The following is a 27,308-nucleotide window of genomic DNA, read 5'->3' as shown; positions in this document are numbered from 1 at the left end:
AGGTGGCTACCGCTTCCCGGCGCCCTGACACGGCGGCTCCCTCCCCCTTCTGTTTAGCTTCCGATATCTGTGCGCGGTTTCACGGCTCCCCGCTTCGTACCTCGATACTCAGCGCTGGAGATGTTCATTTGTAGAGATCCAGATGTATCTTCCTGCGTCTCAGGCTGATTCCGTGGATATTCCTGCTGGGTCTGGTACCTATCCAGCTCAACTCAGGGGACCGGCTGAAAAAGGGGTCCCCTACTCCTCCGCCATCTTAACCTCCCCCCTCTCAAATAAATAAAATCTTAAAAAAAGTAAAAAGCTCTTTGTCAAAGTGTGTGTTCAGGAACCTGGACCCTGAAGCTAAAGCAGGTTTTGCTGTCCTTTGGGGAGTTTTCTCATCTCAATTCGTGAGGTTTCCTTGCTGTAGTGGGAGGAGCGAAGTGTGGAAGAAGCCTGGAGCTGTAGCTTAGAGCCCTCATCTCCCCCTTGATTTTTTTATTTCTTAAATAGCTTCCTAATTTAGGAAGATCTGATCCAGGAATAACCATCCTTAAACAAAGTTACTGTCATATAAAGTTAAGAGGTTTAGTGTTTCAATAGTCTTGAATGACTCCAGGTTACCTTTTTTTTTTTTTTAAGATTTTATTTATTTATTTATTTGAGAGAGAGAGAACATGAACGAGAGAGCACAAGCAGGCAGAGCAGCAGAGGGAGAGGGAGAAGCAGGCTCCCTCCTGAGCAGGGAGCCTGACATGGGGCTCAATCCCAGTAACCTTACTGAGCCACCCAGGCACCCTGATTCCAGGTTAACTTATATGACTTTCATGAATTTACTGTTAGCATTGCAATTAGTTATATTGGTTGTTTTTTATTACTTAGGATGTGCCACAGTCTGTTCTCTTTTGAGGATGTAGGAGTGAACAAAACAGTCTTTGCTTGAATATAATTTGATTTTAGTGACAGAATACAATGAATCAATAAATATGTAATGTCAGGTAATATAGAGGGAAATATGGGGTAAGAAGAGGTTGCCTTGTGCAGCACTGGGGGGGTGCCTGTGGGGTTCATCTTTCATATATAATAAACAGAGAAGACGTCTCAAATCAGTTGACATTTAAGCCGAGATGTAAGGAAGTGAGGGAGCAGGTTATTCAGCTGTGTAAGGGAAGAGCATGCTAGGCAGAAGGAACATGAAGTGCAAAGGCCCTAAGGCAAGCATGTGCCCATTTTGTTGGAGGAAGAGCGAGAATATCAAGTGCTGTGAGCAAGGGGGTAGAATGCTTGGAAATGAGTTGGGGCTTGCAGGGAGATCCTGTAGGGCCTTGTGGACCGCTTGACTTTTATTCTCATTGAGATGAGATGCCTTTAGAAGGTTGTGAGCAGTGGAATTAATGCAATCTGACTAGTTATCACAAACCTGTACAGGAATGTTCACTGACAATTTATTTGTAATAGGCAAGGACTGGAATCATTCCCAATCATTTTCAAAATCTAAATGGTTAAACTGTAGTACATACATACCATGGAATACAATAAAAAGGAATGAGCTATTGATACAGCAACTTGGATGAAAGTCTAGAGATTTATGTTTAATGATGTCAGTTCCTAAAGTTGCATATTACATGAATCTGTGTATATAACACTTGGGAAACAAAATTTTAGAAATAGAGGCAGATCAGTATTTGGCCAGGGGTTAGAGAAGGAGGCAGGTGTGGTTATAAAAGGGCAACATGAGGACTTCCTGTGTGGAAACTATTCAGTATCTCTTGACTTTGGTGGTGGATATACAAACCTACAAGGTGATAACATTGTATGGACCCCCCTACCCCACAGACACACACGAGTACCAGTAAAACTGGGGACATCAAAATAAGATCAGCAGACTATATAAATGTCAGTATGGTGGTGTACTATAGTTCTGCAAAATGTTACCACTGGGGGAAACTGGACAGAGTGTACTCTGTATTATTTCTTACATGTGAATCTATAATTATTTCAATAAAAACTTCAGTTACAAAGAACAAGCTAGTCCTGGCACCTTTGCAGAAGGTTGACTATAGACTGTGTGGGCATTAGAGTGGGAGTATGGTCCCCAGTTAGGAGGCTGTTGCAGTAGGCGTGTCAGAAATGATGATGCCTTGAGCCAGAGTGGAAGCAGTGGAGGTAGTGTGACATGGTGTTTTCAAGTTAGAGCCAACAGGATTTGCGTGATGGATCAGATGTAGAGTGTGAGAGTAGTCAAAGTGAAACCAAGATTTTTGGCCCAACCAACTAAAAGAATGGAGTTACCACTTATTAAAAGGGGGAAAATGTAGTGAGAGCAGGTATAGGGAAGAAAATTAGGAGTATTTCTAAGTCTGGCATTCAGGAGAGAGGTCCAGATTGAAGACAGAAATCCAAGAACTGTCAATGTGTGAATCACCTGGGGGGGGTGGTGAATATAGGAAGAAGCTGTCTGAAGAACTAAGTCCTGGGGATACTCCAACACTTAAAGATAGGACAGATGAGAAGAAACCAGTAAAGGAGAGTGAGATGGGATAGCCAAAGAGGTAAAGGGCGACCAAGAGGAAATAATGTCCCCAGGGCCAACTGAGGATGAAAGGAATGATCTGTTGTCAAATGCTGATAGGTCCCATAAGATGAGGGGTAAGAACTGACACTTGGATTTGCTGTTGTGCAGATTATTGCTAACCAGATCATTTGGGGGTGGAGTGAGTGCTGAGGACAAAAGCTAGATTGGAGAAGGTTTGAGAGAGTAAGAGGAGAGGTCTAGGGATAATAATTTTTCTTTCAAGGATTTTTTTTTTAAGATTTTATTTATTTGAGAACGAGAGGGAGGGAGAGAAAGCATGAATGAGGGGAGGGACAGGGAGAAGCAGACTCCCCTCTGAGCAGGGAACCTAACACGGAGTTGGATATCAGGACCCTAGGATCAGGACCTGCACTGAAGGCAGACACTTAACCTACTGAGCCCCCAGGCACCCTAAGGAATTTTCTATAAAGAGGAACCAAGAAGTAAGGTAGTATCTGGAGGGGGATATGAAGTCAAAGGAAAGTTTGTTTTTAATTTGGGGGATATATTACAGTCTGTATGCTCATGGGCATGATCCAGGAAAGAAGGGTCACAATTACTGGAGCAATCATGTATAAAGGAAAAGGGATGGAATGTGGTCACAAGAGGTGATATTGGCTTTAGATAAGAGTATGGACAGTTCATCTATGGAAGCAAAAAGACAGGGGCTCCTGAGTGGCTCAGTCGGTTAGGTGTCTGCCTTCAGCTCAGGTCATGGTTCCAGGGTCCTCGGATAGAGCCCCACATCGGGCTCCTTGCTCAGCGGGGAGCCTGCTTCTCCCTCTGCCTTCTGCTCTCCCTGCTTATGTGCTCACTCGCGCACTCTGTCTCTTTCTCTCTGACAAAAAAATAAATAATATCTTAAGGCAAAAAGGAAGGTAGAGTATAGGGGTATAGATGCAGGTAGGCTGGTAAGTGTAGCAGTGTGAGCTTAGATGTCTGCTTTTATGATTGTTTCTACAGTCTCAGTGAAATATTAGGATTAGGTCTTTGAGAGCGAGCAATAAGAAATGTTAAAGGTTTGAGGGAGAAAAAGAGGCAAATTAGTCCTATTAGAGAGTGGGAGAGTGACTGGACTAGGGACATGCCATAAGATTACTAGGCAGTATTCTTTATAAATGTTAAATACGGCTATTCAGTATGTGTGTTTTTCTCCCACTTGATCTGACACCCTGTGCAGGGGAGGAGTAGGAAGAGAGTTTTAACCAGGGTTGGGGTTTTGCCAGAGGAGTTCAGAGACAGAGGATCAAAGTTCTTGAGAGTAGTGGAATGGTACAATTATTGCTAATGATAAGGATTGGGTTACAACCGTGGGATTGTAGGATTGAGGTAGGGTGGAGGACTGCACCATCAAAAGAGAGGTCAGAGACTAGGTGTTGGAAGGGTAGCTGTGCAGATCTTAAAATCACTATGATTGCTGGGTGCCAAATTCATGACCATCTCTTCTTTAGCAGTTTGACTCTAAGCATGGAAAATATTGGAATGACTATTTTGGTTTGTTTGGGTTTTTTTTGTTTGTTTGTTTTTTTAAAGATTTTATTTATTTGAGGGACGCCTGGGTGGCTCATTCGTTAAGCGTCTTTTCAGCTCAGGGCGTGATCCCAGCGTTCTGGGATCGAGCCCCCTGTCAGTCTCCTATGCTGGGAGCCTGCTGCTTCTTCTCCCACTCCCTCTGCTTGTGTTGCCTCTCTCACGGGCTGTCTCTCTCTCTGTCAAATAAATAAATAAAATCTTAAAAAAAAATTATTTGAGAGAGAGAGAACACAAGTGGAGAGGAGGGGCAGAGGAAGAGGGCGAAGCAGACTCCCTGCTGAGCAGGGAGCCTGATGTAGGGTTTGATCCCAGGACCCCAGCCACCTAGGTGCCCCTAATATAAAATATTGGAAAGAAAATAAATTAGAGTAATTGTGTAACATTAAAAAAAAATCATGACAAATTACTTGTTTCACTTTTTAGATCTAGCTCTTTGCAATGGATGATATGAGAAATGATATTAGCAAAGACATGTGCCTTAGTTTAGCATAAAAATGTATTAAATGTATTAAATAGCCAGCCATTATTTTATTTAGTATTTTGCAGTTGTTGTTTAGTTCATTGGTTATTATTCTTCAAAAATTTGTCCAGAAATTGTTCAAAAATGTGCTCCACAGTAGTCATATTAGAACAGTTCACAGTGTGGGTCTCAAAACCATTATGAAAATACTAACCAAGAAACTTTTTTTTAAAAACCAGACTGAGGGAACCTGGTGGCTCAGTCAGGTGTCTGCCTTCAGCTCAGGTCATGATCTCAGGGTCCTGGGATCAAGCCCCACATCAGGCTCCTTGCTCAGTGGGAGCCTGCTTCTCCTTCTCCCTCTGTCTGCTGCTCTCCCTGCTTGTATTCTCTCTCTCTCTCAAATAAATAAATGTTTAAAAATAAATAAATGAAACCAGACTGAGAAATAGAGGTGCTGTAGGGCCGTATTAAACTGTCAGAAAAAATAGGCATGGAACAAAAAAATAATGCTAAATACTAACTGAAGTTAACATAGGAGTCATCCCGTAGTGCATCTCTTGTCCTTACCCCTACAACCAATTTGTGCGCAAGTCCTTTTAGCTTTGCTTCCAAAATACGTCACACATTTATCCACTTTTCTCCATCTCCGCAGCTACAACCCTACAACCATTGTTTCTCACCTAGATAGCAGAGTCCTCGTCTCAGAGAGCTGCTAGGGACCTTTTGGACCTGGCTCAAAAGTCACCTTTCAGAACAGTCTTTCTGAACCACTTAGAGTAACCTTCCTGACTCTTATCTCCCCCATAGCAAATTGTCCTGGAGTTTTTCCTTATAGTATTTATTGCTATCTGATATTATCTTGTTCCTTTGCTTGTCATTTTTTGTCTGTATGCCACCTTCAAAATGAATTAGAGCAAGGAACTTGTCTCTGTTGTATACTGTGTATGCCTGTTGTCTGGAACAAGTCAATTCCTGGTACAGAGGATGCTTAAAAATACTTGTTGAATGAACAGCACATATATTGGAAAACAAATATTCATCTGGGATCTTGAGAGAAAGCTTTCTGATCTGGTAGGTCAGTTTGGTTAAGTACCTAGGGGTCCTAGGAGAAGCCAGTGAGGAAAAGACACACAGTCTTGAGCCTAGTATATCTGAAGAATAAGGCCTCGTGCCTCCCGAGGAGGAAACTCATTTCTTTACCCAAAAGAAAATCAAATTTTCATCAGGGTTTATATTTAATTCCAGAGCTCTTACGACTGACAATCAGATGTGTTTTGTTTTATCTGGGGAAGATTAGATAGTGGGGAACTCTGAATATCAAAGCAAATGGGTTGACACTGAGAGAAGAGAAGGTGAGTAATGCAGAGGCTGCAGCAGAGTTAACAGAAGTATCAAAGACTAATTAGACTAATTATCAGTGCTTTTTTAATTGCGATAAGGAGAGTAGAGTTAGGGAGCAAGAAGGACACTAGGTGTCTGGGGGGAGGAAAAGGGAAAAAAGGGAAAGGGAGATGATATATGATCTAATTCCATCAAATTTGGCTTAATTACCTACCTTAATTAAGTACTGTCCCTGGTGATGGCAGCCCAGAAGGAATGAGATATAGGAGGGAATGTCTGCTCTTAGTCGCTTACAATGTCTAGCAGGGAAGACAGATGAATGATGACTTCTAATACAGTGTTACTGTTGGTTTGACATGAGATCGGTATCTTGAGGAGTTGCTGGCCAGCCAGTCCATGCTTAGGATTTTGCATGGTGGTCCTCAGCTTTACTTTCAGAGAGACCTGATCTTAATCCACCAGTAGATGCCTGATCTCTTAAAAAGTGGCCCATATTAACCACACACTAATGAAAGATTGGTACATAAGCCAAAATGCCAGTTTAGTAATTTACAGTGAGGAAAGCTATGTGAATAGCCAAGTTTTAATGAGATTACTTGATGAGCATGGAGAATAAAGGGAAGTGATTGCGTCCTGTAAATGTCAAATGACATCAGGCTTTGGTTGCCTGATGCTGCTTCTCCACACCAGCACTGTAATTGCAATGGGAGCGAGCCAGTCACATCTACTGGTCAGGACACCGTGCATCCCTGGTACTTAACATGGCCAGATCTTGCTTGATGACCCCCATTTTCTTACACTTGCATGGTTACTCCCTTCTTTAGTTACATTAACCACCATTCAGTAGTAAATTATTTTATCTACTTCTTTGGGAAACCATCTCTTACCATTGTATGTTGATAAATATCAGTTAAACCCTAAAGTTTTGAAGATACTTAGGTACAATCTGCGGTTAAAATGGAGGTATATACAAGGATAATGGCAACATAGATAAGGAACCATTAAGACCAACAATTAGCCAACAGCTAACCTGTTAGCAAGGATGAGCAACATGAATTGTCATGCACGGAATCTTCTAGGAATGTAAATTGATACAACCACTTCGAAAATAGTTTAACATTACCTAGTAAAGTTGAGTATTACCACTTTCCCCAGCCATTCCATTCCTAGGTTTCAATAACTTGGAGAAACTCTTGCACACGTATACCAGGAAATAGGTAACAAGATTGTTTTATAGTGGAAAAACAGAGGGGAAAGACTGCAAGTTCAGTCAAGTGTTCATTTGTACAATGAAATACTATACAAAAATGAAAATGAAAAAAGTACAGCTCTAAACATGAACTCAAAACAACGTTGAGCAAGTCACCAAAGGATAAATGTTGTAGGAGCCCATTTGTATGAAGTGCAAGAAAAGAACAAACCTAAACCTGTCAAGGACAGGTACATGTACTGTAAAATTGTACAGGAAAGCAAGAGAATGGCTAATTCAAAATGCAGTCCAGTAGCTACTTCGCTGGGGGAAGGAGATGCAGCTGGAAAGGGGAATGTGTGAGTCCTTGTAATGTTCTCTTTCTGAAGCTAGACAGTGCATTCGTGGGTGTTCATTTTATTTTTTAAGCCATTCTGTAAACAAGCTTTGTGTGACAGAGTTTACTCTGAGATAAAGAGCAATCTGTTGGAGTAAGCTATTTAGCCATTGCAAGGACCGTCGTGTTCCAAACGTGGGTGATACAGCATTGCCTTCACCTCTAATATCTCATTCCTATCATATTGTCCATTATAGTCCCTTACTATTGAATTTATGGCCCATACTGGAACACTTTTGAGAGTAAGGGGAGGGGATGCTCAAAATAATTAGTATTTTAAAAAAATACTTATTGACTAAGAGATTGGCTTTGTTATATACTGTAAACCTCAAAAATAAATTCTATCAAACCACATTAAAAACTTTTTTATAATGACTGTCTAAGCATTAAAAAAACCCAGCATACTCTTAATAATTACTTTTGGTATGTGCTCATATACTTTTATCAATTTCTTACCCTTATCTGTCTCTAATACCATGTCAGTGGTATTTTTATGAAGGGACTGTTTTTTTCCACAAATGTTCCAATTTTTATTTTTCCCCCTAAAATTGCCTGCTACTTTCTTTAAAGTTGTATTTGATGGTAAATATATTTGAAAGTGCTTATACTCTCTATTTAATCTTCTCTGCAGAGTGTATTATTTTTAATTGAGAAAATATACTCTGAAGAAACTTCGTAAGCTTAGTATCTTAAAGTTGGAAGTATCAAGTGGAGATTTACCAAACTTAGTAACGACAACAATGATAGTAATTTGTTAAAAAAAAAAAAAAAAACAAAAAAAAAACCACTGAGAAAGTCCAGGGTAACTGCTAAAGCAGATGAGATGCCAAGTAGAACAGGTGGAAGCCAGACCTGTCTCAGGCAGTTGCACAGAATGCCTGCAGTTGAACATCTGCATCAGTACAGTTCTGTTAATTTGCTTGTTATTAGACCCAGGTGGCTGCTAGTCAGGTCAGGAGCTGACAGACCCCTATGGTGATCCTTCCTTTCTTCTTAGGACATGAAAACACGCAAAAGGATCCATAAACTGTTGCTGGTTTGAGGAGGAAAATATATTAGTTTAAATATTAAGTTGGAAAAACTTGGGAGAAAGGAGTAGTAAAGGAAATATATCCAGACTTTGAAGTACTGGGTGTTTTGCAGCCAAGAAAAATTGAGCCAAATCACTAAGTCTAAGGATTATTTCTTGTTCACATAGGAACATTTTATGAAACAAATGATTCACATTTACAGCTAAAACTTACAGAAATACTTTATTTTTACTTGGCACGTTGTGTGGGATTTATTCGAACTGTCTTTTCCTGTGGGAGAGTTCTGCTGTACCTGGAAAGAGGCTGCTTGTTGAGCTTTACCTCATTTAGGAAAGATCCACACGGTGAAGAAATGGCGAAGGTCCTTTCCTATAATGAGACCCTTGTGACCACCCTTGCCAGTCAGTGGGTGACATATCCCAGCATGGTTTGGAGTATTTTATGGAAACATTTTCAAAATGCTGCATTTTTTTCCTTTAAAAATACCTTTTCCAAAAAAATTTTTTGATGTATCTTTTCAGAACCATCCCCTCCCCCCCGCCCAGTGGCAACTGGCCACTCCTCACTGGGGGAGTGTATTAATGTCCCCCCTTATTGAGTCAGAAAATAATGTTCTACACAACTTACAGTAAAACAAATGTGTCTTAAACATAACGTGCTTAAGCAAAGTACTCTGGTAGCAATAATTTGAAAGTCACTGATGGAAAAGATTTTATTTTGGCACACATGAGTTCTTTCCTCCTAAAACTCAGTTATCAGAAATTCTAAATTCTACCATAGGGCTGTTTTATAAATTTGAATTTTATATTCCCTCCTCCCCCTATTTTTCCCAGTTGATTTTGTTTTTCATCAACAAAAAATAAAAGGTAAGGACATTGAATGATCCCACAGACAAGGGTAGTGTGTGATAGATGGCCAAAGAATATATGACGGCTGGAAATTACATTTCACTCAACCTAATAATAGATTGAAGTAGGTGGCGATGACTTAATATTTGAAATGTGTTTTTTCCCTCTATAACTTTAAGAAAAAGTGGAAATCACTCCTGACTGAACTGAACAGCAGAATTAAGTGACTTCCTCTACTGCAGATCATGGCGCTACCATTCCGGAAGGACTTAGAAAAGTACAAGGACCTAGATGAAGATGAGCTCCTTGGGAATCTATCAGAAACAGAACTGAAGCAACTGGAAACTGTTCTGGATGATCTTGACCCTGAGGTAGGTGGTGATGAAATAACTTTTCAAAACCTTTGAAACTAAGTAACTTCCTTTGAGCAGTTATCTTTCTCTTGACTTTTCTCTGGCACTCCCCGCCCCCACTATTCTCTCTTTATCCAGATGCACTTTTTGCCTATTCTCGGTTTCCGCACTTCTGCCCCCACGGCTCCACTGACATGCCTGTTCTGAACTATTTTCACCAGCATTCTTATTCTCAAATTTCTGAAGTCTGACCTGTAAGACATTTTTTTCTCGAATGCCTAGGTGGCTCAGTCTTTTGAAGTGTCTGCCTTCTGCTCAGGTCGTGACCCCAGGGCCCTGGGATCAAGCTTCCCATCTGAGCTCCTTGCTCAGCGAGGAGTCTGCTTCTCCCTCCCCCTGCTCTTGTGCTCTCGCTTGCTTTCTCTCTCTCCCTCACAAATAAATAAATAAAATCTTTTAAAAAAACAAAAAACAAAACTTTTCCTCTCTGGGCAGGGAGGAACGTTTTTTGGTGTGATGGAGCACATGATTAGCTCTTTGACATATGCCAACTTTATGCCTCTTCAGAGCTTCTGTACTGTAATGGCCCTGTGTAGAGTGGCTCTAGAAGGTTGTTTGCGATGTTAAATCTAACTGTACCTTTCTGAAACCTGCTGACCAAATTGAATACGTTTCCAGTCATTAGTAGAGTAGATCTAAGTAGGCTCAGCAATCCTGCAATCCATGTGGAGCAGACCTGAGTATATGTATCAATGTTTTAATTTGCAGAGTGGGTGTTATTTGTCTTACAAATTACGCAAGGCTAAGGTAGAGCCCCTTGACACCTGAAGTGTTATTCCCTGGTAGTTATGGGGGGGGTGGTGAGTCATTGAGGGGAGAACCCAAAGGTTACAGCTGCTTAACCTGAAGGTAAGGGTTATTTGCTAGGCTGCTGCTTCTTACTACATGTTTATGTTGAGACATTGATTTTTAGTGCCTTTTAAGAATTGAGGTAGAGTTTGTTTTATAAAATTGTCCTTGTTACTACAACACATTTCCTGCTGGAATGTGTTTGAATTTTTATTGAGAATTATACTCCTTTTCTCAGCATTACTTCACTTCGATAATGTGTATATACCATAGATCAAAACCCTTGACCATAATTGTTACCACAAGGAAGAGTTTGCATTACTCCTGAGTCTGGGGGATACCTGAGGATGACAGTACTGTTTTGATCGTGTCACTGCAATATCTTATATAGGCAATTACTTGTTAGACCTGTTTGAATCAAGTGGTTGTAGAACTGACAGAAGCAGAAGAGCTCATCTAGCCCAGAGTTTCTTAACCTTGACACTACTGACATTTGGGGCCGGATAATTCCTTGTTATGGGGCTTATCCTGTGCGTTTCAGTTATTTAGTAGCATCCTGATCTCTGCATGCCAATAGCACACCCCCTATTTAAAAATGGACCTGGGATTTTGTTTTAATTAGCTGTGGTAAGATTATAGACATGGAGAAAGAATTTAATACTTCTAGTTCCCAAGAGCAGGAAGCACACGGGGCCGCCTGGGAGAGCACCTGGGTTTGTCAGGAAGCAGAAGCAGCAGGGTCAAATGTGGCCCAGAACCTTTCTTGTGGTTTCCGAGGGAAGGAATGGGTGGGACAGGGTTGGCAAGTTTGGGCAAGTTTAGGATTGGATAATTTGAGTAATTTCAGTGGGCTTTGGGCCATAGGAGTAGTCTCCAGTTGTCTAGTTAGCTGGTTCTGGGTGATTTAGGGTGGGGGCTGGTGGTGGAAAATTGGCTTGGTGGGAGAGAGAGATAAAGGAGGTGGTTGGCGTTCAAGCTCTGGATTGGTTGGTTTTCATATGGAAAGCACACTTTTGGGTGGGGGCAGGGAGAGTTGTTTGCTATCCCTAGGAATTAACTAGCCCCAGGAGAGGTAGTCTTTCTTAACATTAGCAAGGTCCACAGATGGCAAAGCATCATGAAATACAAAAAATAAAAAACATGATTAATACTTCCTCTCCTTAAGGAAGGGAAGAATGAAGGGGGGGTAAACAGAAGGGGGAATGAACCATGAGAGACTATGGACTCTGGGAAACAAACTGAGGGCTTCAGAGGGGAGGGCAGGTTGGGGGTTTGGGATAGGCCAGTGATGGGTGTTAAGGAGGGCACGTATTGCATGGAGCACTGGGTGTCATGGAACACTACATCAAAAACTAAGGATGTACTGTATGGTGACTAACATAACATAATAAAAAATTATTAAAAATAACTTCCGGGGTGCCTGGGTGGTGCAGTCGTAGCTTCTGCCTTCGGCTCAGGACATGATCCCGGTGCTCTGGGATCGAGCCCCACATCAGGCTCCTCTGCTGGGAGCCTGCTTCTTCCTCTCCCACTCCCCCTGCTTATGTTCCCTCTCTCGCTGGCTGTCTCTCTCTCTCTCAAATAAATAAATAGAATCTTTAAAAAAAAAAAAAAATACTTCCTCTCCTTAGTTCTGACAACCAAAAATGTTTCCAGACATTGCCAGACATCACTCCCCTGTGGGAGCACCTCAATTGAGAATCATCGGGCTAGCACTTGCCCTCTGTTTTACAGATAGAAAACGAAAGTTAGGTGACTTGCCTCAATTACTACAATTAGGGAAAGAACTGAGACCGGATTCCTCACTGCCTCATTGCTCCCCAGCAAAATCTAGTGGTCTTTCTGTTGAACTGCAGTGAGGCCCCTATTAACACATGCACTATGCTACATTTGTAAAAGCTGATGGCCTGCATTTTCTTGTTTGCAAAACCATGGCCTGCTTCTTGTATGGGGAGCCTTGAGTCCTAACTTCTGGCTGTATTTTGCTAGTTCCCCAACCCCAGTTGCAGCTCCCCCAACCTCAGATACTGTTAGTTGAGACTCGAAGAGCAGTGATGTTTATTGACAGCGTGCCACTTGTTGGGTAAAATTTGGGGGAAGAGTGCCAGTGAAAGATGAGGTAAGAAAAGAGAGCAAGGGTAGTAGCAGCTACTTCAGGGAGAGAAACACCTCTATAACTTATAAGGTCTCAGAAGATAAGACAAGAGCAGATAGAGGTTGAATATGGTTCTGTGTTATATTTTGGAGGGCTATTTTACTTTCTTTATGCTGCATTCAGTATATTTACCAGCTTACTGCATTTTCTCAAAACACCTGTCTCTGAAGATAGTCAGCCAGCCAGCCTAGGCAAAAGCTATTTTTTCACTTCCAAGGCTTGGAATATATCCTTGCAACAAAATTCTATGAGGGAGAAACATGTACTTTTTAGTGGCAATCATTTTAATGAGATCTTTACCTGTTTCTTAAATAATTATGATCTATTAACTTGACTAAAGTATACTTCTAATAAGGCATGGTTGATGGGTTTATAGCCTCCAAAGCCAGGTGTTCAGAAACTGTATTTAAGGAGCCAGGAGTCCAACTGACATACCACTTAAAACTTCCGTGTTTCACATGGGCTTGAGCGTGCACGGGAATAATGCAACTCCGTCTCTACCACCATCAAAGAGCAGTATGCATTATTGATGGTGATGGAAAGTAACTTTTATTAATTTGGCTTAATGAGCATTTTCTTTTTAAGATTTTATTTATTTGTGAGAGAGAGGGTGAGAGAGTGATGAAAGAGCACACACACACACAGAGAAGCAGGCTCCCCACTAGAAGGGAGCCTGATGCAGGACTCGATCCCAGGACCTTGGGATCAGGACCTGAGCTGAAGCCGACTGAGCCACCCAGGTGCCCTGGTGCCCTGAGCATTGTTCTTTAAAACTATTCTCAGGGGGCACATGGGTTGCTCAGTCAGTTGAGCACCTGCCTTTGGCTCGGGTCCGGAGATTGAGCCCCGTGTCAGGCTCCCTATGTGGCAGGGAGTCTGCTTCTCCCTCCCCCTCTGTCCCTCTCCCCATTTGTGCTCTCTTTCTCTCAAATAAATCAATAAAATCTTTAAAAAATTATTCTCAAATCTTTATTCAATAAATAATTGGGGAGCAACCAATAGATTCTGGTACTGTGCTAGGTTAGGAATACAAGAGTAAGCAAACAAATGTGGTCTTTACCCTCATGATGCAGACTGGCAGGAGTGGGGGGAGGCAGGCATTAATCAAATAATCGTGCCATATTAATATAAAGGCATATAATGGGAGGTCAGGAAAAGCTTCCCTTGGGGGAATGGAGCTGCAGTCTTAAAAATGAGTGGTAGGGGGCGCCTAGGTGGCTCAGTCAGTTAAGTGGCTGCCTTTGGCTCAGGTCTTCAGCTCGTGGTCCTGGCTTGTCTCTCTCCCTCTGACCCTCCCTCCTGCTGGTGTTCTTGCTCTCTTTCTCTCAAATGAATAAATAAAAAAATCTTTTTTAAAAATGAGTAGCAAAAATGGTGGACAGAGCATTCTAGAGGCGGCTTCTGGTAGAAAGAAGTGTGTGACAAGCATAGGGGAGGAACGAGGGCTAGTGTGGCTAGAATGGGTGAGGCTAGAGTAACAGATCATGGAGTAGGGGTTGGAGTATCAGACAATTGATCTAGGGAGACCAGTTGAAAAGCTAACTATTCTATGCCAGCCTGATCATAGCTTGGACCAAAGTAATGATGTGAGAGATGGAAGTAAACAGATGAATGAGTTTTTTAGGAAGTAAAAATGGGTAGGACATGATGGTTCGTTGGGAGTGCATTCTTCTTGGGGAGCTGTCTATTTCGAAGTTGGTAGGTAGAAATCTTGTTTCTTTATTTATGTTCCCTAACACAATTTTGTGCTACAAAAACATTTTTAGTGCAGGGTTAGGAATAGACCTCCTTTGTGTTTCATATTTATATGTGAGCTTTCTGTGTAATGCCTACCTTTCCAGGAGGAGAACACAAAGGTGAATTTTATGAAAATTATTATGGATCTCAGCAAATGACCACAGTGGAAGTGCTATATTTTCTCGTTATAAAATGTACATTCCCTATTATTTATATAAGAGCTTCCTTTATAATGAAAATTATAAAATCCATGAGATTCAGCATAATTGCCAACTTGGGGATGTGTTGCAAAAGAAGGCTGTCCTTTTTGTGTTACTTCTCGGGCTGCCTTCCATTTCCAAAGCAAAAGAGTATCTAGGAATAGTGAGACAAAGCACTATCCTTTCGACGAGCAAAAGGATAGAGCTCATGTTGTCTAATCACTGCTTATTATTCCTGGACTTAGTAAAAATTCAGAAAATTCTCTTGTAAGAGACAACTTTAATCCATTGCCTCCCCACCTTCCCCACTCTCAGTCCCTCCATGCACTCAAACATACTGTACCCACAGGGAAACCCAGTGATACAGCTCTTGCTCTGAGTACCTTGGCATGCCTCGGTGCCTGGTAGCAGTGACAGAGATTGCTGCAGATACAGCCTAGTACCGATGTGTGCATACTTGCACAAAGAAGTTGAACCCTTCACAGTGTGTTTAACACAAACGAGTGACCATTGATGTTCTGATATCTTACTAATGTACAGCATACATGTTTTTATATGAAAAAGTCTTTACAGGGGGCACCTGGGTGGCTCAGATGGTTAAGTGTCTGCTTTCGGCTCAGGTCATGATCTCCAGGTCCTGGGATTAAACTCCATGTCGGGTTCCCTGCTTAGCAGGGAGTCTGCTTCCTTTCCCTCTGCCTCTCTCCCTGCTTGTGCTCTCTCTGTCTCTCTCTCAAATGAATAAATAAAATCTTAAAAAAAAAAAAAAGTCTTTAATATGAAATAGAAATCATTATGGAGGAATATGATGTATATATCATTGAAAATTCTTTGTAATGGAAATATTTTATGTATATGCATATATGCTGAGCAGTTATTAATCAAAAAAGAAAACGTTTAAAATTACCATCCAGGACATTTAAAAAGTAAAGGGTGTTTCCTTCTAATAGAATACTTTCTGAGGAAAATGTGTATGTGCTTATTTTAGTAATGTAATTGAATTCTACCTAATAAAAACTTTGTGTGGAACACTTTTACATTGCTGCCCTAAAATACTCTAATGAAGTGTTTAATGTCTGTATCACATTCCGCTCTATAATTCTTTCTTAAATGGGTAATCTGTGGAAGCATATAGTGTTGGCATTCTTGGTGGTCATAATGGCTGATTCATTCTCTTTGGCAGAATGCCCTTCTGCCTGCAGGGTTCCGGCAGAAGAACCAGACGTCAAAGTCCGCCACAGGGCCGTTTGATAGAGAACACCTCCTTTCATTCCTGGAGAAGGAGGCGTTGGAGCATAAGGACAGGGAAGACTATGTGCCCTACACTGGAGAAAAAAAAGGTAAACACAGAACTCTGAAGTCATTGTTCGATAGCACTTAATTTTTCTTTTTATAGGTAGGGTAGGGTAGGTCTGGAGAAATGATATTTTTCGAGATACATCATTAGTAGCCTTAAAGATGGGACACTGTTGACTTAAAAACTTGTGAGGTAACTTGGCACTTCTTTTGCAGTTTGCATCAACTTGGCCAATAAGTTCCTTTTTCATGATTTGTAAGCGAGGTCTTATAATACAGTGATTTTATATAACACTCTAGTTCTCTACTGTAACAAATATAAAAGTGTGCTGAGGTAAAATGTTAAATTCACTAGTGTATTTTAGAGTGCAAATGATGACAAAGCACTGCTCTGTTCCAACTCCTCTCTTGAAGGAGAAATGCCATAACATATTTCAGGCCATATTTTCAAAGACCCTTTTTAAAGGATATCCTACAGCCTTCCTTAGTAATTTGTAGCTGTAATCATCAATGCTTTGTAACCATTACTTTCAGTTTTCTAGCCCAGGTCCCTCCCATTGCAGAGTTGGACCTTAGGTAAACTGAGTGGAGACCGAGTACAGCTATACTTCTTAAAGTTCTACGTAGAACACAATGTGAAGTAGGTTAAGTTTCTCAGCTTTCAGTACAGGTTGGCCTGAGAAGCCACAGTGTACTTGCACTCTTGTTGAGGGTGTGGGACACTGGGGAGTGGCGGCGACAGTTGCAAAATCTGAAGATGAGCTGTTCCAGGCGCTGTTTGTACATCTGAATCCTGAGTAATCCAGACAGGAAGAACAGGTAGAGCATAGTGCTTTCTCCTAGTTAGGCTTTAGCTTTTTACTTAGGAAGGAAGCCCTTCTCAAGAATTTGGCCTCGGCTGTGTCACATGGCTACCTCTTAGTGTCAAGGGAGGCTGGAAAATTCATTTTAGCATTGTAGTCGCTGTAATAGCAGAAGGCTAGCAAATGACTTTTAAGTAGTAATTCATGAGGTCTGCATTAAACCTTTTAAAAAATTCTCTGTCATCCCCAACTCCTCTGCTCTTTCACTAGACCCCACATCCCCCTTATCTCTAGTTCAGCATCACTACTGTAGCTGCTTGTATTAGAGTTCCCCAGAGAAACAGAAACAGAACCAAAAGGCTGTGTTGGGGAAAGGGTGAGATTTATTGCAAGGAATTGGCTTGTGTGGTTATGGAGGCTTATTAAGTCTGAAATCTGTAGGATAGGCCAGAGGCTGGAGACCTAGGGAAGAGTTGCAGTTCAAATCCAAAGGCATTCTGCCAGTAGAACTCCTTCTTGCTCAAAGGAGATCAGTCTTTGTTCTTTTAAGGCCTTCAGCTGATTGGATGAGGCCCACCACTTAGGACTTTACTCAAAGTGCACTGATTTAAGTGTCAGNTTAAAAAAAAAAAAAAAAAAAAAAAAACCTTCCCAGAAACACCCAGAATAATATTTGACCAATCATGTGGGCACCATACCCAGCCAAACTGACTCATGAAGTTAACCATGATACTACTGTTCAAGATGGGACTGTCTTGTCCCTCAAATGTTTAGGGCCAGAAAAAGGATTAAAAACCAATGCATAGTTTTGAACTGTGGGAAATCCCAAAGATAAGCAGAAGCATCAGTTCCTTTGTGTTTCTCATAGAAACAACTATTGGTTATGTTTTCATCGGAATGGCCGTGCCTATAACAACACAGTGTTTATAGCTTCAGTCCTGTTTATATAGGAAAACATAATTTTAGGAGAATAAATATTGATCACCTTTAGCTATTATGTGTGTTTCAAGTAGACTTAGGGGGTATAATTAGGAAGAAGAATGGAGGTAGAATCAGGGAGAGATGTGAGAAAAGGAGATGGCAGGAAAAAAAAAATGTGGAATTTGAGGACAAGAAGAGAAAATAAGAGATGTGAAAGAGCTGGGTTTGTCCTGAGCTGACCCAGGAAGCTTCCCAGTATGCACTTGTTTCATAATCTCCAGTTGCCTAGGGAAAGATCTTGGAGGATTAGAGGGAGGAGGAAAGAAGGTAGAGAAGAATTGTGGAAAACAAGAAAATATCAGAGGGGAGAAATGATAGAGGAAGGAATATGAGTGACAAGGAAAAAAAACACTGTCTTCAACTGAAGTGTGATAACTTTTGTTTCCTTTTATAACTTCTTTAAATTTTACCTTATTTGATTTTGGATGGGTATGAAATAAACAAGTAGTTAAAAAGGTAATTTTGCATTCATAATCAGTGGGGGTTTTTTTTCTTAAGATTTTATTTATTTTTGAGAGTGAGCACATGCACGCTCGTGCACACATGTGGGGGCAGAGGGAAGGGGAGAGGGAGAATCTCAAGCAGACTCCCTGCTGGCTCAGAATCCAAGGCAGGGCTCAATCTCACAACCCTGAGATCATGACCTGAGCCAAAATCAAGAGTCAGACACCTAACCAACTGAGCCACCCAGGTGCATCTTAGTGGTTTTCTTTTTATAATACATTCGGTATTTTGGGGGCACCTGGGTGGCTCATTTGTTAAATATCTGACTTTGGCTCATGTCATGATGTCAGGGTCCTGGGATCGAGTCTTGTGTTGGGATCTGCACGCAGCAGGGAGTCTGCTTGTCTCTCTATCCCTACCCCTGCTCATGCTCGCTTGCTTGTTCTCTCTGTCTCAAATAAATAAATAAAATCTTAAAAAAAAATACATTCAGTATTTTTACTGCTTCTTCTAGCTATGTATGTTTGTTAAATACTATTTATGGGCAGCTATGATGTAGTGACTAAGACTATGACATTTTTTAAAAATAATGAACTTTTGGGACACCTGGGTGGCTCAGTCGGTCAAGTGGCTACCTTCAGCTCGGGTCATGATCCCAGGGTCGTGGGATCGAGTCCTGCATTGGGCTTCTTGCTCAGCAGGGAGCCTGCTTCTCCCTCTGCCTGCTGCTCTCCTTGCTTGTGCTCACACTCGCTTGCTCTCTGACAATAAATAAATAAATAAAATCTTTAAAAATAATGAACTTTTTATTAAAGCATAACATGCTTACAGAAAATACACAAACCAGAAGGATATAGCTCAGTGGATTATATAGTGAGCACAGCCATGTAGTCACTACCTGGCTTCTTTCTACTCACTTTTTTCTTCTCAGAGGTAACCACCATCCTAGCTTCTAATGCAATAAATTAGTTCTGCCTGTTTTGAAATTTCTGTAAGAGGAATCATCCAGTCTGAGTATCTGCTTTGCCTACTGTCAGCAGTCCATCTGCTGGAAAGCAAATACTACCACCCTAGACGGGGTGGGTCAAGCCATAAAAGCCACGTGACAGTGCCTTAGACCCGAAGAGGCACAAATTCATCTTCAACAGTTGGGAAACTTTGGTCGTAGAGCTCTACTTTGAAATAGAGCTAAAAGCCAGCTTTTGTGTTCTCAAATCCATCCTAGGTTCTCAGCCTTAAGTCAGTTAGCTTTGCTTATCCTTTGTCACTTAATAAGCCTTCCTTTCTTTGGGTCTCATCCTTAAGATGTTGATCACATTAAGGAAGGTCCTGAGAATAATTCACCCACAGCTTATTAGCATACCTCCCAGTTGAACTAAATGTGAATCCCCTCCTTAGCTCTGAAAATCCCAAAGCTTGTTTGTTTGTTTTTTTAAAGATTTTATTTATTTATGTGACAGACAGCCAGCGAGAGAGGGAACACAGCGAGGGAGTGGGAGAGGAAGAAGCAGGCTCCCAGTGGAGGAGCCCGATGTGGGACTCGATTCTGGAACGCCGGGATCATGCCCTGAGCCAAAGGCAGACGCTTAACGACTGCGCTACCCAGGCACCCCTGGTTTTTTGTTTGTTTGTTTGTTTGTTTGTTTTTTGTTAAATGCCTCTCCTATGACTTTTTACCCTGAACACCTGGATTGAGCCCTGAATTTAACTTACTACATAGGAGATAGACTTTCAGCTTGAGGATGCCTTCTAGGCAGTAGAGGTTCTCCTAGTTCTTTGTTAAAAAGTTTGCAAACAAAAGCCTCTACTTTTTTGGTGTACTTGGACTAGGTAGAACATATAAAATGTGCCATTAGTCTCTAAATTTTTTTTGTCACACTAGGATGACATGTTGCAGAGTTGAGTACCAGTGACAGCATTAGTTTTCTGTGCCGGTGCATGTGATAGCAAGGTCACTTAGCTCTAGGTCGTATGCCAAAATCACATAGTGATCTCACATTGTAAATTATTGTCAAAGATTGAACAGATAACTACTCAGTTTTGTTTTTTTTTTTTGTATTTTATTTTTTAAGTAGGCTCCAGACACAGCTTGGAGCCCAATGTGGGGCTTGAACTAATGACTCATGACTCTGAGATCAAGACCTGAGCTGAAATCAAGCTTAACTGACTAAGCCACCCAGGCCCCCCCATCGATTTTTTTTTTTTTTAGGCCAAAAATTGGGAACCACTAAAACAATTATCCAGTCATTAAAGTTGACTACTTTCTCATATTCTGAGACTAATAAAATGATGATTAATTATACTTATTGTTTGCTTAAAAGACACACCCTCTTTGTGGAGCTAAAATTACACAGGATTGGTATGACAGAAGGGAATCAACATAAAACTGAAAATCAGACGTTTTGGGATTTTTTTCTTTCGACCATGAACAAAAACTATATTCTCATGCCAAATTTTGTCTTTCCAGATCATCTCAAAATGTTTTAAAAAGACATGACAGACTAAAAAGGATGCTTGAGAGTTGTTATATATAAATTAGTAGGTTTCGTTTTGTGATTTGTGAAATGATTATGGTTGTATATTTTACAGAATTGAAAATGTATGTCAACATCTGAGAAGGAGGAATTAATCCTAATTAGGTGAAATTCAAGGCATTATGTCTTAGATGCATTTTGGGAACATTTGGTCCAACACTAGACAATGTTTCACTTTTAATACTGTAGTTTTATTAACAGCAAAAAGAAGGTATTAGGCAGCTGGTAAGGCGCAGTTGACAAAAGATGTATTAAAGATTGTTTTTAATTGCATCATTTACAGTAGAATTCACAGGATGCACCTCTTAAGTTCATCGAAATCTAATAAGCTCATGCTAGGTATGATATGGTATCAAGAATCTTGGCAAGTATTAAAGAAAAAGGTGTTTCTTAGGAGTTTACTATTTTCAAAATGTTGAGAAACTAAGTGTGTAAGAAAATTAAAACAATATAATTCCAATATACATCCCTTTTACTTGAAAATAAAATATTATAGTGTTTGGGAGCTTTTTACCTCTTTTTCCTTGAAATTCTACAAAATACATGACTGCAGTAGAGACCAGGACAAAGGTGAAGGAGAGCATTCATCCAGTTCTTTTTCCCTCTTGAGAATGGTGAAAATGCAGAGTGCTGACTATATAGCTGATGATTATTTCCCATCATATTTTTACATATCTTGAATATTCTGTCTCCAAGATAGATAAGGCATAGATCTTTGCCATGAATTTGACACTTGGAGAAATAATTTGCCCTAGTCTTTGATATTTCTTACTGACTCTCATTTTGCTTTTCTTTGCCAGGAGTCTTCCTCTGCATTTCTAGTATCACACTTCACCCTTAACCTAGCCTAAGTGTTTTCCCCCCGAGTGTCCCTTATTTCACGAAAGGACCAGAGCCATGCCGCATGCACCTTGTACGCTATACTCTGGTACACCAGGGAGTTCCTTTTGAGCCACTGACTCACCACGTGGGGCTCTTCCCTTCCTTGCCAAGGCTCTGTTCTCCTGTTAGCCCTGAGGGTAGAGTCATCTCTGCTTCCCGGAATGCCCTTGGGTTTCTTTCCCACAAATCCCACGGGCCCTGCCTTACCCTGCTTATTACTAAAGGTGAATTTAACCAGATTGTTTTAAACTAAAAACTTCTCATACACTTTCCAAGTTAATTATTCACAATTACATTAGCTTTCCAGAAAACTTATTCTAGTTACTCTTAAACTAAAAGAAGCTTCCCTCACCTTGCTGAGTGCACGATTTCTTTGGAGAAAAGGTAGGCCTCATCCCTTAGTAAACNCCCCCCCCCCGCCCTTCCCCTCCCTGAGAAGGGAATGCCCTTGGGTTTCTTTCCCACAAATCCCACGGGCCCTGCCTTACCCTGCTTATTACTAAAGGTGAATTTAACCAGATTGTTTTAAACTAAAAACTTCTCATACACTTTCCAAGTTAATTATTCACAATTACATTAGCTTTCCAGAAAACTTATTCTAGTTACTCTTAAACTAAAAGAAGCTTCCCTCACCTTGCTGAGTGCACGATTTCTTTGGAGAAAAGGTAGGCCTCATCCCTTAGTAAACCAGAAAGATGTGATTATAACCTGCCTCAATCAACAGGATTATGTAACTGCCAGTGGGCAATTGGTTTCCACTAAATTCAAGATGCAGACAGGCTCTTATTTTTGTATTCATGTCTTATGAGTCTAAATATCCCTTATATGGACCTCTAAAAAAGTGGTTTTCTCTGGCACCGAAGCTGGTATTTGAAATGGGCTGCTTAAGTTAGTAATGCGGGTGCTGGTGTCTCCTTTTCAGACTGGTCACTGTGTCTTCTGAACAATTCACTCTTTACTCTTTGGGGTAAGGAGTTAGATGGATCATTCATCACTCGTGTTAAGACCTCATTTTATGGGAAACTTTCCCTGGATAACCATATCCAGGGAATGAATATTCCTTTCCCTCCAACATTTTTGTATGTAATTTACATATGATCAAATAGTAGTGTTAATTGTTCTAGAATCATATACTATGAGGCTCTGTTATTAGTTTCTGTTCGTTTAGGATTGGTAAGTCCTCTTGATGAATTGACCATTTGTCGTTATAAAGTGATCTTCTTTACTCCTGGTAAAATATTCTTTACTCTGAAACTACACTGTCTAATACTAATACAGCCAATCATACTTTTCATTAGTGCTAGGATGGTATATCTTTTCTGTTATCCCATCAATCAGTTCTTTGTTCTCCTTTTCCTCCCTTTTTTTTTTTCCCATGTCTTCCATGTCTCTACTTAACTTTTGGAACCCATGGAATACAATAACTTTTAATATCCTTACCTGCTAATTTTACATCTGCTGTTGCTCAGTCAGTTATGATGGATTCTTTTTTCTTCCTTTTGGATCGAATTTTCCTGCTTCTTACCATACTGGGCATTTTTGTGTTTTTTTTAATGGATTCAGGCATGAATTTTAACTTGTTGGATGCTGGATATTTTGGTGTCCCTGTAAATTATTCTTGAGTTTCATTTTGGGACGTGATTAAGTTACTTGGAAGCAGTTTGATTTTTTTTTAGGGTCTTATTTTTAAGATTTGTTAAGTGGGACTGGAGCAGTGTTCTAGGGCTAATTTTTTCTCTACTATTGGGGCAAGACCCTTCTGAGTTCCTTACCCAGGGCCCTGTGATTTATGAGGTTTTACAGTCTGGCTGCTGGGAACAGGGCTCACTCCCAACCCTGCATGAGCACAGGCACTATCATCTGGCATCTTCTCAGGTGTGTTTTCCTTGGCCCCAGGTAGTTTCCTCACACATGTGCCAAGCAATCCTCTGCTGAGGATGAAAAGACAGCCTCCTGCAGATCTCCAGAGCACCATCTCTGCAACTCTCTCCTCTCTGGAATTCTGTCCTGCAGATGCCAGCTGCTTTGGTCTTTCTGTCAGCTCTGTCTGTCTTCTCAGTTCAGAACGTTCCCCAGGCCCTGCCTGGGTTCCCGCTCCCTTGTGCTACAGCTGGACACTTTCTCCAGGCAGGAAGCTGAGTGGTCAGAGGGCTCGCTTTGTTTCTCATCTCTCAGGGATCACTGTCCTTAGTTGCCTGATGACTATTAGAGTCTTGAAAACTTCTTTCAGATATTTTGTCCATTTTGGGGTTTCAGGCTTGTGGGTAAATCCTGTCTTTATCATTTCACTTTGGCCAGAAGTCTCCAGAATCCTATCTCTGCAAAGTAAAGATCTCTCATTTTCCTTACAGAGTCTTTCTAGCTCATTATCTAGTATACACAAACTCACTAAACATCTGTTGAATAAATGAGCATTTATTAGTGATCATTTTACAGTTTTGGCAGTTATTGTGTGTCATTGGGTGAAAACAAAAATGCCTTTCCAGGATCTGTCCTTCATTCTTTAGTTTGGTTGATTGGAGGTTGGTGTGCATCTGGTCAAAAGGCATATCCCAAAGCCCCTTTGGAGATTGGAGATTAAAGTGGCCTAATTGCCTTGTTTCTGTTCTGGAACAGAAACCAACAAACAGCAAAATTAGCTAGGGCCTTTCACCTCTGTAGAAATGAAATAAATAAGAGCCATCTCTTTTTCTTGTTATTATACCTTTTATATGCTCAGCAAGGCTGGAAGCTGTGACTGAGATAACTCTTAATAGCATTTGTGGTAGCTCTAACTTGATATCATAGCAAAAGAGATGGAGACTAGTAAAGAAAGGGTCTGGCAATAAAATTGTTAACATGGTTGGCAGTATCTCTTACTGATTTTGTGACAATAACAAGGGTCTTGGCAGGATCTTCCTTTATCCCCCCCCCCTCCTGGCACAAACAGGAGTTTGGCTCAGTGTCATGCATTTAAATTGCTATTATATGAATTCTTATCTTGGTTTCTTTTATTTCCTTAGCTGTCGTTGGTAGTTGCGTAAACATTACTGAACTATTTTAACATTCTTAGCAACCAAGAGTCATAGCCCTGTTTTTGTTGTTTTGTTCCATTTGGGGTGGGGGGGCATGTCATATCATACTTGTCTGACAGATTTTTTTCTGATCTAGTCATTATTTTCTTATTTTGCTTCAATATAAAGAATCGTAATTTCAGTTTTTAAGAAATTAAAGTCGTTTAGATTGAAAGCTGTCTACTGAAGGACAAAAATGAACAGTTATTTCCTCAGACGTTACGTTATTTCAAATAAATGTGTATATTAAAAGTTATGTCAGGGCTTTTTGACCATATTTCAAGGAGAGGGAAAGTAAAATTAGATGAGTCCAGGATAACTCATCCTAGTTTTTTCAGAACTCTTCGTAGAGATTAGTGGTTATCAATTTGAGTAGGTAATTATCAGAATCACCCAGGGAGCTTTTTAAAAAATAATCCATGCCTAGCCTATTTTCATTCCTGGAGTTTAAGAACCACTGATAAAAATACCTGGGACTCTATGGTTTTCAGTCTTCTTGGTTTGTTTGTTTTGGAAAACTCCATCTCCGTCTCTGTCACACACACATAATGCAAGAAATTCCAGGGAAATAAGAATAAAGAATTAATGTGTATCTATTATGTTTATTATATACCAATTCCTTTATATATGTTAAATCATTTTACCAGAATGAGATGGAGATTTCTTTAAAAAAAATAATCATGTTTTGAGAAAACACAAAAGAATCAAGATCATAATAAAGTAGAATACTAATAAGTTTAATAGTTTTATGTAAAAGCAGTATCAGATTTGTGCATTTCCTTACTGTCTGCAAAAACACCACCATACAAAATACCTCTGCATCTAACAGAAGCCTAACATTTCACTCATCCTGCAAGATACTGAGGGCATAAACCAAACTAACCATTATAAAGATCTATTATATTTGTCAATGTCTCATAGTCATTAAAATTTTTAGCTTAAATCTAACTGATTAAAGACTGAATTAGGACACATGTTTAGAAATGCATTTGCTGTTATATGGAATCAATCCAGCAGTTTGCTACTGATGTATTTCTCAGAAAACAGCTGATTTTGGGTAAGAAGCACAAACCTGCTGTCTCACTCAGAATATGTCTCAGAAAATTATCTTTTTTTCTTTACGTTTTAGGGGGTGAATATGAATTGACTTGGGAAGACAGAAAACCTGTACTTAATATATCAGCCCCTTAGTGGTTTTTTGAACATCTTTATTAAGATGCAATCAACATCATAAAATTACCCACCTGGAGTATACAATTTAATGGTTTTTAGTATATTTGCAGAGTTGTGCAACTATCACCACAGTCTTCAGGTTAGAACATTTTCATCATGCAAAAAGAAATCAGATACCTACCCATTAGCAGTCAATCTCCATTCCTCACTCTATTCCCAGCCCTAAGAAACCACTAATCTACTTTCACTCTCTCTAAATTTGCCTATGTGGACATTTTGTATAAATAGAATCATACAATATATATTTATGATGGGCTTTTTTCACATAGCACAATATTTTGGGGTTTTATCCCTGTTGTAGCATGTATCAATGCTTCAGGTTTTTTTTATGGCTGAATCATTGTATGGATATACCACATTTTATCCTTTCATCAGTTGATGGGCATTTGGATTGTTTCACTTTTTAGCTATTATGAATAATGCTGCTGTGAATATTTGTGTACAAGTTGTTGTGTAGACATGTTTTCATTTCTCTCAGGTATATGCCTAGGAGTGGAATTACTGGGTCATATGGTAACTATGTTTAACAATTTGAAGAACTGCCAAACTGTTTTCCAAAGTGGTTGCACCATTTTATATTCCCACCAGCAATATATCAGGGTTCCAGTTTCGCCACATCCTTGTCAACCCTTGTCTGTCCTTTTGATTATAGTCATCCTTGTAGGTATGAGGTGATAATGTGTTGTGGTTTTGATTTGCATTTCCCCAATGACTAATGATAATTGAGCATTTTTTTATGTGCTGTTAGACATATTTGTATTTTCTTTGAAGAAATGTCTCTTCAAATCTTTTGCCCATTTTTAAAATAGATTTTTAAAAATTACTTTGTGAGGTCTTTTGAGTTGAGGCAAGGGAAACAAAGGCAAAAATAAACTATTGGGACTTTAGCAAAATAAAAAGCTTCTGCACCGCGAAGCAAACAATCAACAAAACTGAAAAGGCAACCTACTGAATTGAAGAAGATATTTGCAAATGACATATCTGATAATGGGTTAATATCCAAAATATATAAAGAACTCACATATCTCAACACCCCAAAACCAAACAATCAATTAAAAAATGGGCAGAAGACATGAACAGGACATTTATTTCTCCAAAGAAGACATCCAGATGGCCAACAGACACATGAAAACATGCTCATCAGCCACTCATCATCAGGGAAATGCAAATCAAAGCTATGATGAGATATCACTCACACCTGTCAGAATGGCTAAAATCAAAAACACAAGAAACAACAGGTGTTGGAGAGGATGTGGAGAAAAAGGAACCCTCTTGCACTGTTGGTGGGAATGCAAACTGGTGCAGCCACAGTGGAAAAACAGTATGGGGGTTCCTCAAAAAGTTAAAAATAGAGGGGCGCCTGGTGGGTTAGTTGGTTAAATGTCTGCCTTTAGCTCAGGTCATGATCCCAAGGTCCTGGGATTGAGCC

The 27,308-nt window shown here is 40.2% G+C and overlaps 1 protein-coding gene across 2 annotated transcripts in view; it reads left to right on the top strand.

Annotated features, from left to right (window-relative positions):
* TMOD3 (tropomodulin 3) overlaps nt 1-27,308 on the top strand; it is an 82,130-nt gene that overhangs the window by 29,103 nt on the left and 25,719 nt on the right. Inside the window, exons 2-3 of one of the 2 annotated variants that reach the window (XM_011226473.3) lie at nt 9,539-9,730; nt 15,837-15,993. In XM_011226473.3, coding sequence (XP_011224775.1) covers nt 9,605-9,730; nt 15,837-15,993 — 283 coding nt within the window. In that variant the 5' untranslated portion in view covers nt 9,539-9,604. The remainder of the gene's footprint in view (nt 1-9,538; nt 9,731-15,836; nt 15,994-27,308) is intronic. The other variant, XM_011226474.3, reaches the window with a different exon arrangement.

This window comes from Ailuropoda melanoleuca, chromosome 5 (genome assembly GCF_002007445.2).
Source record: "Ailuropoda melanoleuca isolate Jingjing chromosome 5, ASM200744v2, whole genome shotgun sequence".
In the NCBI taxonomy this organism is placed as follows: domain Eukaryota; kingdom Metazoa; phylum Chordata; class Mammalia; order Carnivora; family Ursidae; genus Ailuropoda; species Ailuropoda melanoleuca.
Note: the sequence above shows the minus strand (reverse complement) of the source record. Positions and strands in the feature narration are given on the sequence as shown.